This window comes from Xylocopa sonorina, chromosome 6 (assembly GCF_050948175.1).
Source record: "Xylocopa sonorina isolate GNS202 chromosome 6, iyXylSono1_principal, whole genome shotgun sequence".
Lineage (NCBI taxonomy): Eukaryota > Metazoa > Arthropoda > Insecta > Hymenoptera > Apidae > Xylocopa > Xylocopa sonorina.
In genome coordinates this window covers 6,799,644-6,818,769 of record NC_135198.1, presented here as the reverse complement: position 1 = coordinate 6,818,769, position 19,126 = coordinate 6,799,644, and the positions used below count along the sequence as shown (strand labels likewise).

Sequence of the window (19,126 nt, the reverse complement as noted above, 5' to 3'; positions counted from 1 at the left end):
CATACGATGTTTACATTGTGACCAATCACGATTGTCGCCTGGGTTATATCGATGTCGACCTTAACCTTAAATTATTGGAATGCTTGCTACTGAACGAGAACTCTCTACAATGTTGTCGTCTACTAACTGCACTTTGTTCGTGGTTGTAAAATGCTACTTTCCGCGCGACGAGATAGGTTATTTTGTGAATAATGGTATATAGTATTGTCTGTAATATTGTTATTACTTGTGCGATGAATTATTGCGTAGCCAATGATTAACTTTATGTAATCTTATGAAGATGTACAAACTTTTTGTAACGCGGGTTACAAAACGAATATCTCCACATGGTGTACTTATCGTACCAAAACAAGTAATTGTGCAGCGTTCGATGCGGTTGTGTTCCTTCTGTAACTTCTACCACGGGAAGGTTTTAAAATGTATGTTTTCTAGTATATATTCGTTCACATAGATAAACATAATTTTTCTTTATTAATATATTAGTATATTAAGCGCGTATTGATACATTAGTATATCAAGCTTCTTTTCTGTAGTATGGTAAGGCAATGCTACATATCATATAGTATCAAAATTTTGTACATCAAGTATAATTGTATTAATTAAATATTATATAATTTTTATCACTTCGATGACATTTATTTATATGAATCTCAATATGTACACTTGTCGCGTGTATTAGCTACCTTAGAAAGTTTGAACTGTTGTCTGGCACATGGTTGTAATATATACAAAGTGCGAAATCTAAGTATAGCGATATACAAACAAAAAAATACCAATTCATCTTTGTATTAGTATCCGCGTTGTAATTTTTTTTTTATATTTATCAGTGTATAATGTGAATTCGCATTTAATTTGTAGTTGTTAAACAGCATCAAGTTCGTAATAGTACTACAACATCAAATATATTAAGTCATTTACCGATAAAGAAAAAAGTTAAGAAAAAAACAAAAAAATATGCCGAATTATTAGCAGGTAAAATTTCATGTTAAAAGTTTGGTATTAATTAAAAATTATTCTTTGTTTCTTTTTATTACAGTGACAAATGAGACGACTAGTAATAAAAGGGCTAAAATTAAAAAATTATCAACTTCCAATTTGTCCATGCTTGTTGATCATTCCAATATTGCCACAAACGATATATATGACATTCAAGATCCTGCGTGTAATCATACTTCAAATACAATATCTATGAATGATAATTATAATGATTCTTATGATGATGATTGTCATTTAAATATTGTAAGTTGTAATCATTTTTTTCTTATATATTTAATGTCGTATTCTTAAAAATATCGTTCAGTAATAAACTTGACTACCAATAAAGTGAAGTTAAATTATTTTTGTAAACAGAAGCATACAAGTTACAGTTTTTGTTTATAAGTATTGAACTTATATTATTACATTGTCAAATTTTTAACATAATAGAGTTTTTCACTTATTTATTTTCGTAACATGTTAACAGGAAAATAATTCAGATGTATTAGTTGACAAATTGTATGACGACAATAAAGAGGATTTGGATAGTTTCAATAAGTATAATGAAGTTAAAAGTAGCAAGTTTAAAGAAAAGTCTACTCTTCATTCTACTGAGAAGAAAGCGAAAAAGAGTCACAACTTAAATAATAAATTACAACCAAGTATGTAAGTATAACAGACATTGTCTCATATATTAACGCACAGTAACAAAGTATAAATAATTAACATCCTAAGATTCATCTGTAAAATGTTATATCCAATATATTATTATTGAATTAGGTTTAACAATGTTTAAAAACTTCACATTATATCTCATTTTATTTAATTATTGTAAATATATTATTACTTTGTAGTTTCAGTAATAATAATAATTTTACACAAATAAATTATTTTTAGGGATAAGTCATTACCAAAACAGAGGATGAAATTTTATAAAAATAAGTATATTGCACCAAGTTACATCGAAAATTTATTGGCACATATGGTAGTTTATTTAAATTGTGGACTCTTAAACAGAGCAAATAATACCTTAATGAAATATAGAAAATATACTCAAAATAGTGTAAAACATAATGAAACTATTGAACTTTATAATGTACTTTTAGAAGCTTATGCTTCCAGAAAAAAAATAACAAAAGTTTTAGAATTATATGATATAATTAAAAAAGATTCCTTAACACCAACACCACAAACTTATGTGTACATATTGGATGCTTTGGGAAGAGGAAATCTAGAAAGTAAACAAAATGGTAATTGTATCCATTTTATTTCATATATATTTCTTTATCTTGATACATTTAATATTATCAGAAAATATAATGCAATAACCATTTTCGCTTATAGCACTATTGAAGACATTAATTGATGAAATGAATAATTATAATATATCCCTCAACGACATCTTTAATAAGTCACATTTTAAAAATGATCAGCAAGAGCATGTATTAAATGTAATTAGGACATTACTGCCAGACTTTGAGCCAGTGCACTCTAAGTTAAATACAGAATATAACTGTAAACTTTTGAAAGAAGTTCCAAATTATAGTAATTATGAGAGTCCAGTGAAAGGACTATTGACTATGGAAGAATTAAAAAATTTATTAAAAATTCAGCTTCAAAATGAATTAAATATTGAAGCGCAGATACCAAGCATTGAAGCACGTCACAAAATTGAAAAAATGTCTATCCCGGTAAGGAATAACCATGTATTAAAACTTTTTTTTAATAACATTCTTTTGGACTTTAGTTTTTCTTTAACAATTTCTGTAAACTAGAAATTTATGAACATGTTATTCAAATATAATTCTAAAAGTTCCAGTATTAAAATTAGTTTTATAATATTAAAAATTTGATACAATAAAATAATTTCTGGCTTTATTTTAGAAAGAAAAGATTATAGAAATAGAAAATGGTTGGAGAAATGCAGCAACAGTAGCTTTCGTAAGGAATTTGAAGTGTTTAAAGCAAAAGGAATGTCAATCTCAAAACAATTTAATGGTGTTGTACCCATTTTTAGAGGTTTTGGATAAAAAATTTTATGTAAATGCTATATTACGAGAAATTAGACACATTGCTACAGGTTCTGAGAGTTATAGTACATCCCTTAAATTATTACAAATTGGTTTAGGCAAATACATTTATAAAAAATATGAGGTATGATATTTTTAATAAAATATCAGTAATAGAAAATTTCATTTTTGTATGACTAACACTTTTGTTTAAAATTATTATTAATAGATTGAAACGAAAAAACGGGCTGGTATAATAGACAAGACAGTTAGTATTTATTCAAAATATCTTGAATGGTATTTACATCCTGAAAATATGGTACATTTAAATAGTATGAATAATCGTATCGTATGGCAATATATTGAACGCGAAGAAGCAAAACATGGTCCATCTCTGGATGCCATTTATTTGAATTGGCCTATAGACGTGATTATAAATATTGGCAAGTTTTTGTATAATATTATCTTGAATGATATAATACTTCAACCTGAATTTTTAAAAGGACAAGACTTAAAATGTTCTATTCCTGCATTTTATACATTATTTAGAAACCGAGGAATTTATTTATCAGAACAGGTCTGTATAATTACGCAATTTAAATACTAAGGTACTTGTAACTTGGGATATTTACCATATAAATGTTTTCATATTATACAAAATATATTTTTATATATTATAGATTAAACCTCATCCTTTTGTATCAAAGTTGTATAAAGAAACACATTTAGAAACATTGACATTTAACTCACTTCTTTTACCTTCTTATGGTCCACCAAATCCATGGATTTCAATATATTCAGGAGGATATCTTATAACAAAAACAGATTTTATAAGAATTCCAGATTACACTGTAAGTTTGCAATTTTAATATAATTTTGAGCATTATTTCTTTTTAACTATACATTTTTAATATTACAATATGTCGAAGAAATGTTTTAAAATAAAGTGTAAATATTGTTATTTAGGAACAACCATGGCGTCTACTCCAAAATACTCCATCAAAACAATTGTTTCCTATATTCGATTCATTGAATCAGCTTAGTTCTATTCCATGGAGAATAAACACTGCTATACTCGATATTATAATTAAGGTAATTTAATAACATTAAAATAATACAGTGTCATAGTTTTTCATAATTATCAACAATAACAAACTTGAAAAATAATTATTATTATTCATTTATATTTCTTATATCTTTCATAATTAGATTTTTCAAGATGGTGGTTCTGTAGAATTAAATGTTCCTCAATCAGTTTCTGCATTGTCTCCGCCGACTCCTATAAATAAAAATGCCACTCCCGAGGAGAAGCAAAAAATGGCAATAGCAATGGCTCGATATAGGCAAAAAAAATATGAAGTGTATTCTCTATGGTGCGATACCCTTTATAAGCTATCTATTGCTAATTATGTATGTCCCTTTATCTTTTTAATTAATGCACACAACCAAATTTTATTAGTCTTTTTAATAGTGTGATAATATGAATTTTTCACGTATTATTGCATTCATTTTAAAGTTTAGGGATGAAATATTTTGGCTACCACACAATTTGGATTTTCGAGGCAGAGTTTATCCAGTTCCTCCTTATTTAAATCATTTATCATCTGACTTGGGTCGTTCTTTGCTTTTATTCGCAAAGGGAAAACCATTAGGTCCAAATGGATTAGATTGGTTGAAACTACATGTTATTAATTTAACTAACTTTAAAAAGGGTACTTCCACTAAGGAGCGTCTTGAATTTGCAAATCAGAATATGGAAAATATATTAGACAGTGCTAATAATCCTTTAACAGTAAGTCTCCATTTAGAATATAGAAGTATTATTATTCTATCCGGATATAATGTTTACATTTAGCTTAACATTTTTTGCTTAAACAATAACTTGTAACTGTTTCTACATGCAGAAAGTGTAGACCAGAAAATTTATTTAAATCAGAAGAATGTATTAGTAGAATATGTATTTAAATTAATTATTGAAGGGTAAAATGTGGTGGGCGCAATCAGAAGAACCATGGCAAACTTTAGCAGGATGTATGGAGATAGCAAATGCATTAAAAGCAACAAATATAGATGAATACATAAGTACGTTTCCAATACATCAAGATGGAAGTTGTAATGGACTTCAGCATTATGCAGCACTTGGTAGAGATCAGATCGGTGCCGAAAGTGTCAATCTATTTCCATTCGATACACCAAAAGATGTATATACCGCAGTTGCAGCTATTGTCAGTATTATATGTTCTACATGAAAGCGTAAGGTTTAGGATAAATATTTTCTAAGTGAAAAATATATTCAATTACTCGTTAGGTTGAGAAACAGCGACAGATTGATGCGAACAACAATCATAAAATCGCGCAAGTATTAGAGGGGTTTGTAAAAAGAAAAGTTATAAAGCAAACTGTGATGACGACAGTATATGGTGTAACAAAATACGGTGCGAAACATCAAATAGCGAAGCAGTTAAAGGGTAAATATTTAACTTCAGTTGTATATATTTATCAACTTATCTAAAGTCGTTGATACTACTACTAGTCGTTGATTTATTAAAACAATTATTCTTCATTTTTATTATTTTTTTTATCACTCATACATACATTTTGCACACACAGATACGGCAAACTTTCCTCAAGAATTTGTTTGGGCTGCTAGTCTATATTTGACCGAGTGTACATTTCACAGTTTGAGAACAATGTTCAAAAGTGCGAGAGAAATTCAAGATTGGTTTACAATCTGTGCTAGTATTATTTCCTCTACTTGTTGCGATAACGTTGAATGGATTACTCCATTGGGTCTTCCCATTGTACAACCTTATATTAAACAACCAAAAAATTACAAAAATCATATCAAAGGCAATGAGTTAGTAAAAGTATATAACTTTTTAAATACATTTAAATTTATTTAAATGTAATTTCATAATATGATTAAACGGATATATTTAAATTTCATTTTATTTTTATAATGTATAAAAGTAAAATTTCAAAAATACAATGCAACTGATTTTTTGTAGAAAACCTGATGCAATGAAACAGCGGAACGCATTTGCCCCAAATTTTATACACTCTCTGGATTCCACTCATATGATGCTTACTAGTTTATATTGTAATCCAGAAAATGTTACTTTTGTCTCAGTACATGATTGTTTCTGGACCCATCCGTGTACTGCAAATATCATGAACAAGGTAGAATATAATATTAGAATAAGATATTCTTAATATAACTTAATCAGTCAAACATTTTCCTTTATATCTTATGCACGTACGATTATCTTTTTATAGATATGCAGAGAACAGTTTGTTGCCCTTCATTCTGAAGCTATCCTTGAAAATTTAGCTACATTTTTTGTCGAACGATATTTACCAGTTTATGAGTGAGTAATTTTTACAAAACTATACATATATTTAAAAAGCAAAGGATTTCTTGCAATTAGAGAGAGAACAATGATACATGTATTGTACTTTTACATGTACAGAACATTACATTGGAGATAGTACATGTAAATGCTTAGCAATACATATATATTATGTTAATGTGAATGCAATATAATTTCAGAAAACTACAACGCAGAAATAATATAGAGGAAATATACCAATCGTTGACTAATGTACCATCGAAAGGCACTTTTGATATTAATAACGTTTTGTCATCTACATATTTTTTCAATTGAATTTCTACAATTGTTAAAATATTTTATGTACCTTCACAATAGAAATAAATTGCTAAATAAATTTAATGTAGCCTTTATTGTAAAAAAATTAAATCTATTAAGATTTCAATGTTTTACAGGTATAGATAGTGCATGCATATTGTCTGTATTAAAAACTTTATTTTTGTTTACAAATGGCATAACTATTCCATATAATAAAAAATATAAGCAATATCTGTAGCTTATATATTATATCTTAAAATTTATATATTATATGCAACATTCAATTCCCTTTTAAAACTATCTAAAATACCTTAATTTCTTAAAAACCTACATCACATTTTTCAATGAAAGCTTTTATTCCTTAAAATATTTCTCTGCTATTAAAAATTATTTATAAATACGGTTGCCATCCGGGAAATAAACGGCAAAGGTTCATTGGATCGCGAGCTTGCTGTATAAGTCTCTCAACTTGGCCAGATACACTGGACGCTAGTCCTTCTTCAGTGCCTTGCAGTTTTTGGTCTATTCTTAAAAGAGCTCTTTTTGCTGTCTTGTTAGTTTCTATGGAACCTATCAATAATATAATCTTTTAATATTTTATTTAATGTTAAAATAATGTTAAAATAAAAGTATATTACATTGATTATTTTCTATTACTCTTGAAGAATTTCTGCTTTGAATATCATGGGCTTTGGCGGGTGTAATGGTCCACTTAAATAATGGATCATACAAGAGAACTTGAAGTAACGTTATAATTATTTGTTTTTGATCCCGTAATACAGTTAATGTCTTCTCACAACAGTGCCTCATAGTACCTTCTACACCAGATACACCCATTCCTGCTTCAATATTTTGTGTGAGCCGAAATGGAATAGTTTCAGGTATTGGCAATACTTTTCCTTGTTCGAATGCAATACCTAAATAAATTGAATAAGATACCTAACATCAATGTAATCGTATATAATTTTACTATTATACATAGCAAATACCACATTAGTTTCATTAGTAAATTTTAATTAAAATTTACAATAATTTAATTTAAAATGTACATTGTATATTTCAATAGTTTTATTGTAATTTATTGTATATTGCAGTAGTTTTATTGCAATTTATTTTATATTTCCCGCTTTAGAGATAAGAGAGAGAAAGATATATAAGAAAGCTATAAGAAGGAGTGAGATAGATGATACCGACTCTACTGTAGAACCCCTGGCGCCATCTCTGTGAAAAGTGCTCAAACTGGTCGCACAACATTATCGACAGCGAAGTAAACTAGTGAAGCACTAGCGCCATCTCTTGGAGGACCGCTGAAACTAGGTCGGTAATTAGTTTCAGTACCCTCCGTAGAGATGGCGCTAGTAGTTCTTGAGTAGTTCACTTCACTGTCGATAACGCTGTGCGACCAGTTTGAGCACTTTTCACAGAGATGGCGCCACCAGTTTTCAGCAGTTCACTTCACTGTCGATAATTATGTGCGACCAGTTTGAGCACTTTTCACAGAGATGGCGCCAGGAGTTTTACAGCAAGATAATTATCATCTATCTCACTCTTTCTTATAGCATCTTCCACTCTGCGTAAATCTGATGTTTTCAATTTGTACGGAAACACCGTTTCCCTGTTAACAAATGTAATCCTACGGCATTGGTTAAAAAAATTCTTGAATGAACATATAACAGACGTGATACACAGTACTCTTACTGTGACGATGTTGTGTTGTCGAGGAAATTACTGTTGTGCTTAAAGATTATACAATTACACTTACCAAAATCAATATGAATAACTTCTGCAGTTGTTTGATCGATCAGGATATTACTTAGATGTCTATCCCCTAATCCTAAGATGTAGCCTGCCATTGATGTTGTCGCTACACTGTATGTAATATAGAATATGGAAAGGATATATATATATATAATATGGAAAGAATAAATTTAATGTAGGATTTGAAACAATTTATGTGGTATATTACCTGCGAGTATATGCTAATCGGCGCTCAAACCAAGTTTCCGGTGAAGGATATTTTTCAGTAAAAAAATAATGCATCACTGGATGCATATGCATACAGCAGTCTTTGTATACATTTAATTTTTCATCATTTGATGATTTCATTACCGCCTAAAAAAAAATAAAACATTTATTCATATTTATATAATATTATATACTGTATAATCCCTAATGGAATGAATGATTAGATCTTGGTATTGCATTTCATTTTTCCTAAGTTCTAAGTATTGTTACATCACATATATTGCGTTGTAAGAAGAAACTATTAATTAAATTAATATTACGAAGTTTTCAGATATATGTTTATGTAATTTTTTTTCGTCTTTTGGAAAAGTAAAATGGGATACCAAAACTTACTTTATGCCAGTAAAAATAAGAATCTAGAATGTGTTTAAGATAAATACTATATATAATTAACTACATAATTCAATGTTACTTATGTATAATCTTACTTGTAGTTTTTGTCTACAAGTAATTGGTGTGTAATCATTTGGATAGTATTTTTTATGAAGTCCAGGAACTCCACCTGAACCTGCCAATACAGTTACAATGGGTACTGTATTATCACACCATTCTAATATTCCTGACCTTTGTGTTAATGGTACAACCTGAAAAAAATACAATATACAGTTAGAAAATAATATGTTCCATAATTATGTGATTTATGTAGTACATAAATTGTAGAGAAAATATAAAGAAATTATTAATATTACCTTATAAGTCCTAATTGCCAATTTTCTACGTTTAGTTTCTTTGTAAGATTTTAATAATGTGTTCAATACATTAAAAACTTGTTGCATTACAGCATCTTGTCGTAGATCATCTTTTCCCTAAATATATATTTACATAAGTAAGAATTTAGCATTTACACACAAGTATAATCACAGAATGCTATATATATTGTATTATATAAAAAATTGTTATATATACCTTTACTAATTGATATCTACGTTTTCCATCTGTACCAATACATGTTAATTTTTTCGGAGTGTTTATTCCACCAACAGTTTCATACGTTTCTACATATTTTGAAATACCAATAACAGTGTTGTAATCATTGGTTGATTTTACATTAATTGTTAATGTTGGCACAAATATGTTTTCAAAATTCTTTATTTTTAAAATTTCTTGATTTCTAGGAATTTTTACTATCGAACCTGCTATGAGTAAGAAGTATATGATAAATCTATCTATAATCATTAGCAATAATATACTTACATTTATTAATAGTAGTTGAAAGATTCGCCATCATAACTAAAGCATGTGATAATTTTTCCATTTCCAATATAATTAAATTTATACGCGTTCCTGCTAATTCTTTTAATAATTTTTGTGCCCCAAGAATTCTAGGTTCTAAAGTTTTACCTTCTCTAACAGTATTAGAGTCATTATCACCATATAAATTTTTAAGTCCTAATAGTACTGGTAATGTATGATGTGGATGGTCTAAAGCACATCGCTTCATGATGTTATTTATTTTTCCAGAAAACTCATTTATGTCACTGTTCACATGTGCTGCTAATTGTGGCACAAGTGGAATAAACTTAAAGGACGGTATTTTGTCCAGATTTTCTTGTAATAACTCGTTAACTTCTTTTTTATGTTTATTGTCTAACCAGAGGGCTACTGTTCTGAATATTAATAAATTGTAACTTTCACTTAATTGCAACACTGTTAAGTAATATCTATAAAAGAGAAATAATGTTTATATTAATATTAATTGCAATATAATTGATCTTTCAGGAAATTAACTACAAGCAGAAAGTTATTGTAGGTATTATCAATTTGCTTTCTGTGTATCTATATTCTTATAAATACATCAAATACGTACTTCAATGCTAAAATCAAATAATTATCCCTTTCTTTTTCAATATGTTCCAGTTCTGCAACATCGTTTGTATTTTGTTTTCGATTCGAAATTATAGCATATGTAATATCTCTATCTTTAGAAACGGAATGTTCGTTAATTTCCTTATAAGAATACGCTACGCATTCTTTTAAATTTTCAAACTGATCAGATTTCATGTATGAGCATATTTGTTCAAATTGGCTATCAGCAAAGCGAGCCAAAGCTACTTGCGCATCATGCAAATTTTTAATGGTATCACTAGTTTCCATACTGATTGAAGTACTTATATCTATAGATTTCAGATAATATTCTTTTACCACAGTCTGAAAGATAAATATAAATCATAAAATACTAAATAGTCTTGAGTAACGGACAATTTAATTTTATTTAATCGTATAGTACCTGAGGATTCTCGGATTTCGTTTCAGCCATCCAGTCTCCATAAACTCTTAACATTTGTGCTCGTAAGTTTACATCCAAAGTTTCCTTATGTATTAACTTGCGTAAAACAAATCGTCCAACATCTAAATCTTTCCTGAATCTTGCTAACAGAAATTCTTGATAAAGTAATTGATCTTGAATATTTGGAGCTAAATGTTCTTGCTTCGCTAAGACAGCTTCCATGAAAAAATTAAAGCAATGTGTTAATTCAGGAACAAATATTTGGTACAATAATATGATAATATATGCCATATACACCTAATGAACGTGCAGCAATATGCAAGTTCCCTTTATCTGCTGCTATTTTCGATATTTCTAAATATGTATTGGAGAGTGCGTGCTTAATATTTTCATTATTGATTAGAGTATCATTTATTTGAAACATGACAGTCCTTTGTGTTAAAATAGGTTCCATGTATTGGAACTCATTAATATTTGCAATATCCTGTTGTTGCCATTTATGTAAAATACTTTCATACTCGTCGTATTTAGCGAAACTCAATTCTTCAATCTCACGAATTAATTGCAGTTGCATCAACTTTTCATATATGGTTTTATTACTTTCTGAAAATGGTTAATATGCAGAAAACACTTTGCTAATATCTAAAGAAAAATGTTATCTAAAAATTATTCTTACCTAAACTGATATTTCTGAGTGCTTTAATAATACTTATGCGCGCGTTTCGAATTGCATCTTGTACACCTGTTTCGTTATGTTCATGAAAATATTTTAATGCCTGATAGTGATAAAAATGATAATCATGTTCAGTTATTTCCAATTTCATATTACTATTGCTCTGTGTACATAAGGCTTGGTTTGTTTCACAAATATTCCAATTGCTAAGTCGCCAGGCACATTCATATAAGATGTCTTCATCTATCTTTTCACCACTTTTTAAAACATTAGCTATAAATTGCCCACGTACGTAATCAAGGCCAGACTGATATAATTCACTTGTCATATCTGTTAATACATAATTCATGATGTATAATTTAAAATCATGGTAAAAACAGAAAAATACATATACTTCCTCTTATAAACTAAAATTCATTCCCTCATTCTCTCTAAAAAGCTTAATTTATTATCTAATTTATCACATCTCATTCCTTAAAATAACAAATTTCTAAAGAATTGATTACCTCTAATCATTGTCATATTTCCAAAAGACAGCTCAACGTCTTGCGCTGGCATTACTTTGTCCCATTCATTTATATAGACAGAATGCTGGATTCGCGTGGAATAATGTTCTAAGTGTGAAGAACCAGTACCACTAATGGAATCAAAGTCACCTATTTTTGCATAAGAGTCTCTAAGTATATTTTGTATTACTTTCCCTTGTTGTGGTGACAATTCGTAGACAGAGTCAATTTTTGAAACATTAGTGAACTTATCATCATCATTTAAAATAGCTTCACAAGACATTTCAGCATATAATATCGCAGTAAAGAATGCAGAACAGTATTGTGCAGCTTTTGCAATATGTATATAGTTCAATTTTAAGAAGCTGTTTGAGATTTGCATTCTAATATAATTTACAATAGTCAACATAGATCGCACAATGCGATGATCGCAATTTGTACATTTATGTATTTCATACGAAGGGACATTGGTTTCTACATTAAAATGATATTTAAAAAATTTATCGATACACGAACATACAGCGGTTGTGAATTTTTCATACTTGTCTATTATTAAAAAGATAATTCTTGGTAAAATTATTTCACAGAAATCGGTACTTAAAGCGCAAATGGGAATCAAATTTTCAAAATAAAATCCTGGAAAACACTCCGCAACTTTACACGTTATCGCTATGATCCAACTGGAATATGAATTCTCGGATTCAACTGTCCAAATGACATTATTTGGATTTATAATATTATTAATATTTACACAGCTTATACCAATACTATTCCTATTCGAACTTTTACAAGCTATAAATGGTTGAATATAATTTATGGGTAATATCGTTTGCGATTCACCCAAAACAAATGTTAGATGTTCTATGTACTCTGGATTTAACAACTTTTGCCCCCAGGAAGATGAAAATATAACGTAAAGTATATTAGCGCTAATTTTTCGCAGTTCAATATCATTTTGGAATAAAAATTGTACCATTATTATTACTATTTTATACGATAATATTTCAATTAAATCTGAGGATTCTTTAACGTGATTTTTCTCAAAATACAATATCATTGATGCTAAATCAGTTGGTCCTAATTCGCCTAAACATTTTACTGCTTCAATCGAAACGTTTATGTCAGAAGATGCTGTTGATTTTATAAGTTTATAAACTAATTGATGTAACATACTTGAAACGCAATCTTCAGAAAAACCACGAAACGTTTCAAGTTTGTTATACAATTCACGCACTTCTTCTTTTTTTGTTGATAATTGCATTTGTAAGTAAGCAATATCTTCTACGCTATAACATGTGCCTTTGTCAATCGTTGTGCTTAAAAAAAATTGCACCTCTTCTGCTAAACTATATATCTTCTTTGTTTTGTACTTCAAATTGTTATGTATAATCCGTATTTGTTTAAAAACAGGAATATTTGGAAATGAATGTAATTTTTCTATGGCATCAGATAATATGTCTTTCTGATCAATTAATAAAAACTGAAGTATATTTAATGCTACAGGTACGTCTTCTGTTTCTACAATAGGAACTAAAGTGACGACTGTGAAATTCAATATTTCTTTTACTTGCTCACTTCTTAAGGGCAAAACATGTTTTACAAATTTGTAAAAATACTTGCATGCTATTACCCTAATATCAGCATACATTTTAATAATATGAAGTAAACTGTAACCAATATCTTTTATGATATACCACGACAATGTATTAAAATAATCTTCTTTTAACTTCTCAACAATTAACATAGAAAAAAATATGTATTGATGGAAAGCTTTTATCCGATGCTCTTCAAATTCTTTTTTGTAAATACTGCTGTTTAAGTATAACAATATCTTTTGTAGTACATTCGGGCAATTAGAAACCAAGAACTGTTGTATTGACATATTTTGCATAAAGCAGTTCTCTATATACTTCAGACATGTATTTACTTCTTCCCTCTTGAAATGAGGAGGGTTCGACATTGCATACGATATCCTCATTCCCAACATTTTCTGGAGATGTTCTTCATCATGTAGTCTTTCAACAAGACATATCAAGATTTCCTCAAATTTGTTATTAAATAAATTAGAAAACTTTCTTATTTGGGAAAATTCATTTTGATTTGATATCAAATTGTGAAATATTTCAGATGCTAATTGTTTAGAAGTACTTCCATTGTATTCATTAACACAATATAATAACCACGTAAACATTTGTGGGAAAATATTTTCAACTATTTGTACAAATGGTATGTTAACATCAGTACTAAAAGAATTGACAGTAGATAATTTCAGATTTTGAAATTTAATGTACGCTAACGTATTACTATACATCTTATAAAATTCTTCTTCTGTTTTACATTGCGTTATCTTCCAAGGAAATAATTCTGAGGAATATTCTGAATTGTACCAATGAGTCATTAAATAACTTAAATTGTCTTCAATGAAGTTTTCATAATTGAATTGATTTGCCATCATATTTATTGTTTTCAAAACTACTTGAGTATCTATTTTATTGTTAACGGTAAAGCGTAACATTATCAATAAAGCATGACATTGAAATGTTCCATTGGTAGATATTATAGCAGCTAGTATTAGTAAAATACTTCTTGTTGTAATGTTCATCTTATCTTCTTTTATTTTGGCATGCGCTTCATTGCAAATAGTTAAATTACCTATTAATTTTTCTATTTTTGTAAACATGTTTCTTTTGCATTCAAAGGTAATATTTTTCGAAGAAAATATTTCTTGAATGCATTTAATTATTTCTATTTGCACAATAAATGAAGAACTATTAAGAGATGACAAAATGCCTTCAATTATCGGAACTTCAGCTGAACCATCGCGCATAATATTATACAAACGAGAAGGACTAGTGCAAATAATTTCTGAGAGACATTTGATGAATTCTACATGTGCAGCGACACCATATTTTTTTGCAGAACGAAGTTTATTAAATCCAGCAATAATATTCATTAATTCATCTAATTTGTAGTTATAATCTATAGCATATGTAAAAAAGAATGGCAAAACATTTAATATGTAACGAATAATAACTTCGTCTTTATAACATTTCTGATGCAATTGTAATAAATTCTTCAATGGTAACTCATCATGATTTTTTGATAATTTTTCTTTACCGTATTTTGATAAAGATTTTAAAACTATTATGGCCATTTTTAAATCAACTGTATCAGAGAGATCATATGTGTTTATTTTAAGCAAGTTAGTCATTACTTTTATCTGTATCTCACATATCTGTTGTTCTACATCTATAGAACAAAATAACGCTAAAGCTTTCGTCGCTTGTATTCTAATTATACCTTCCTTACAAAAGTTGCACTCTTTCTTTTCTAGATTCTCTCTCTCTAAATATTTATGTCGATTTTGAAAAGAGCCATAACCATCATAATAATTATTACTTATTTCATAATCAATAGTGTCATTATCTGCAACATTCACTAAACTAAATATATTTTTTAACATATCCAATGTTGCAAATGAAACAATTATTCCTGCTACTTGAGTATCATATGATGTCTTGTAAAGTATATGAAGTGCTTTTGTCACATTACAAAGATAGGTGTATTTACTTCTTGATAAATTCATATTTTTTAATGAACTATATGCCGTATTTAAAGAATTTTTCATTGCCTGTACAAGTGGCATCTCTTCTATATTTTTATGTAGCATATTCAATTGTTTTGCTATTGATATAATCTTCGCTACAATCGCAATTTTAATTATAATTATATGAAGATCATCACTTGCACTCTCATTAATAATATCATACAAACTGTTCATTAAGTAAGATAAAATATCTTGCATGTATAATATGTGTCCGTTCATTTCTGACTTTTTTTCAGGGTTTTGCTTTCTTCTCTGGGTAAACAAATTTTTTTTGTATGTTAATAGTAAATAGCATTGTTCAATACATTCATGAATTGATTCAATATTTTGTTCATTGTCTATACAGTCACAAATATTATTAATATTATATTCATTGAATATTACGTGCTTTCTATACTTTGATTTTAATGTAATACTAATAAGTAGTGAGCACAATTCATCAATTATTATCTGTGTTGCCATTTTGTTCCAAGGAATATTTAGTATCCATTTTATAAGACATGACCTAACAGAGTTTGAATCCATTGTTGGTGAATAGGCATTAATGTTACATACTGTAATACCAGTAGGCAATGACAAATGTTCACAAAGTGCTATTAGTGTACGAAGACTTAGAACAGACCATTGAATCACATTTGTGAGATATAATTTTAAAAGTGCATTTGGATTCGTTATTTTATTATGTATTATAAAAAGCTGTGTAAGCTTGTGTGCTGACATTTTATTTTGATTTACATTTAGAGATCTAAAATTATAAGTTATTCTTAAAAAACACAGTCAATATTTTTAAAAAAGTAATAAGTGTGTAAGATTTACCTTAATAAAATATCCCATATCTTATCCCAAGAAATATTTGAACTTTCTGCATCTGTTATAGGAAACATTTTTTCATTCATTAGCAAAAGAGCAGCTAAATCATATAAGTTATCCATGATATCTTCTTCATTACAAGATAGCGTAAGAAAATCTACTAAAATTTTCAAGAATGCTGGGTAATCTTCTGGTTTTAAACATTCAGGATATTGTTTAAGCAATACTGTTAAGACCTGCACCATTGGCCAAGCTTCTTTTGGACTATTATCAACGAGCAAATCAATGGGTCCACTCATTCTAGTAGACATTCGTCTGCGTTTTGTTGGTTGTACATAATCATAATCATTGAATAACTTTTGTGCAACAATCAGATCTGGGTTTTCTAATATTTGTTTAAAAACTACAATAACAGCATATTTTTATGATTAATAATTAACAAAGTGCTTTTGCTTTTTATCATTTACTTACAAAGAAATATAAATATATTACCTTCAGCTGCAAGATAAAGATAGCTCTTTAAAAGTATATTTGATTCAAAATTTTTCAGGATCATAGCATACATATCTCTAAGTATTGTTTCCCACTTATTCCAATCATCAGCATAAGCACCATCAGAAATTTTGCATGCTCCTTTGGGGTGATGTATTCGAACAAAAAGTAATAGAAGCTTATATTTTTCATTAGAATCTTTTGAGTTGATTATAACTGGTAAGATATTTTCACTGAAGTGGCATAGTGTGATTCTATATTCTGCAGCTATTTCTTGACATACTGTATTTGTAAGTTTATAACTAACTTCCAATAAAATCTCTTGATCCGCTTTTCTATCAAGAAAGATATTTTCTAGAATCAGAAAAATGGACATAAACATTTGCATCAACAACTTAAGTTATCTTTCACTCTAATTTCTACAAACAAACACAAAAATTTATCTAATTTGAAACTAAAACAGCTCATATAACTTACATACCTAAGAGTAATAGTATTTCTTTTACATTTAAATGTAAATTGGAATGCAAACAACCATACTTAATAATCATTTGTAAAGCCTCTATAACAGCTTTCTTACTTTTAGTGGAAGATGTACGTTTACACAAATTTACACAAACATTTAACAGTTCTTCCCAATACTCAGGTAACATTTTCACCTGATATATTCTAAATGGAAGTATGTAAGAAATTAACACATTTATATAAGTATCATGATAGTATTCATATTCACTTTTTCCTAGAATTTGCAGAATTAAAGGTATTATGTCTTTACACTTTAAAAGTGGTACTTTATTACAATTTGCATATTGAAATGTTTTTTCTATGACTGTGCATGTGTTTTGCCTCTCGTTCATTGTTGCTTTACTATGAGTATCCTTAGAAGTAAGTCTACTTGCTTCCTTTGAAAAATGAGAAAATGATTAATGCAATTAACTTTACTTTTTATCTTTTAAAATAAATCTATACTTACATTGATTACTAGCTTATGAGTTACATGTACTATATACGACCAATTTATAACATTTTGTGTGTTTTTTTCTGAATTTTTACTAATCTCCTTTATTGCTTCCTCGTTTTGATATAATTCTAACAGATTTGTAACACATTTCTAAAGAAAAGTTAGACATATATTCAATAAGAACATTACAATCTAAATAATACCTTCTTACATTCTATTTAAAAGAGATCATTAAGTAATATTTATGAATTTATATTACTTCTTTTACTCAAAGGCTGTTTCAAAATTTAATTATATAGCAAATATACTGTATGATAAATGATATTTTATAAAATCTTAATATGCATACATACCTTTTTCTCTGTAACCTTTTTACTGTTTGCATTTTTTAATACTTCATAGACTCTTTCCAAATTTCTTGACATATTGTTCAAAATCTTCTATAGCTATTTAATAATGTTTCTAGAAAAGAAATTAATTACATGTCTATACATATATATATGTATTCAGGAACATTTCTAGGAAACATTCAGTGATGGTGACAAATTATACATCATTTTATTCTTGTTAAATATATCATTAATCTATGCACGATTATATGAGGAAATTCATTTTCTCACTTAAAATATAGAGTAAAGTTTCAGTAAAAATGTAAGGTTAAATATATTTTTTGACACATATAAACATAAGATAAACAACTAACTGTCACTACTGTATTTATTCTGAATAAGTATGTTATGTATTATACCATCATTCCAATGACACATGCATAAGTCATCACGATTATTGAATGAGCGACTGACTTCCTAGGAATATCCCCGTATTTAATATCTAGAAATATATAATAATTGATAAATAAAAATAAGTGTAATGTTACCATTCCTGCGTATTCAACAGCTGTATAAATCAAGCCGTACTTACATTTTAATTCCCACATTTAGTGAAACCTAAAACGTGGGAAACAACGAAACTACGATTCCGTTGGTACCTATTTGACGAACTTCATACACATAAATAGGATATGGAGTTATGAAGTTGCATATATAGACACAATTTAAAATATATCGCAATTTTAAAGATTATAAAATCACATTTATTTACAAAAAAAATGAATTTTTTACATTTCTTGGCTAAATAAAAAATAGAACTGATATTAAATTTGAAAGTATTATTATAGATAAAGATGTAGATATA

The 19,126-nt window shown here is 28.2% G+C and overlaps 2 protein-coding genes across 5 annotated transcripts; one reads left to right on the top strand and one right to left on the bottom strand.

Moving 5' to 3' along the window:
* Window positions 1-167: 167 nt before the first annotated feature.
* Window positions 168-6,706, top strand: Mtrnapol (mitochondrial RNA polymerase). The gene is made up of 18 exons (XM_076897026.1): window positions 168-419; window positions 859-972; window positions 1,037-1,239; window positions 1,463-1,641; window positions 1,873-2,225; window positions 2,320-2,681; window positions 2,860-3,129; window positions 3,214-3,561; window positions 3,665-3,835; window positions 3,951-4,076; window positions 4,194-4,394; window positions 4,501-4,776; window positions 4,964-5,209; window positions 5,293-5,452; window positions 5,595-5,841; window positions 5,993-6,164; window positions 6,261-6,352; window positions 6,535-6,706. The coding sequence occupies exons 1-18, from the start codon at window positions 275-277 to the stop codon at window positions 6,647-6,649; spliced, it is 3,780 nt and encodes a 1,259-aa protein (XP_076753141.1). The 5' UTR covers window positions 168-274; the 3' UTR covers window positions 6,650-6,706.
* A 168-nt stretch (window positions 6,707-6,874) lies between these two features.
* Tefu (Serine/threonine-protein kinase tefu) lies at window positions 6,875-18,903 on the bottom strand. Of its 4 annotated transcripts, none has more exons than XM_076896850.1 (19): window positions 18,810-18,903; window positions 18,286-18,394; window positions 17,945-18,082; window positions 17,453-17,873; window positions 16,972-17,325; window positions 16,486-16,882; window positions 12,063-16,414; window positions 11,560-11,886; window positions 11,181-11,486; window positions 10,884-11,098; window positions 10,464-10,804; window positions 9,851-10,317; window positions 9,563-9,792; window positions 9,346-9,462; window positions 9,085-9,240; window positions 8,598-8,743; window positions 8,394-8,500; window positions 7,270-7,548; window positions 6,875-7,201 (listed from the first exon to the last, which is right to left on the bottom strand). In XM_076896850.1, exons 2-19 carry the CDS (start codon window positions 18,355-18,357, stop codon window positions 7,023-7,025), a joined length of 8,604 nt encoding a protein of 2,867 aa, XP_076752965.1. In that variant the 5' UTR covers window positions 18,358-18,394; window positions 18,810-18,903; the 3' UTR covers window positions 6,875-7,022. The 4 variants fall into 4 exon arrangements, with proteins under 4 accessions (XP_076752965.1, XP_076752966.1, XP_076752968.1 ...); XM_076896851.1 differs by having other exon boundaries at window positions 9,563-9,789; XM_076896853.1 differs by lacking the exon at window positions 7,270-7,548.
* Between the last annotated feature and the right edge of the window lie 223 nt (window positions 18,904-19,126).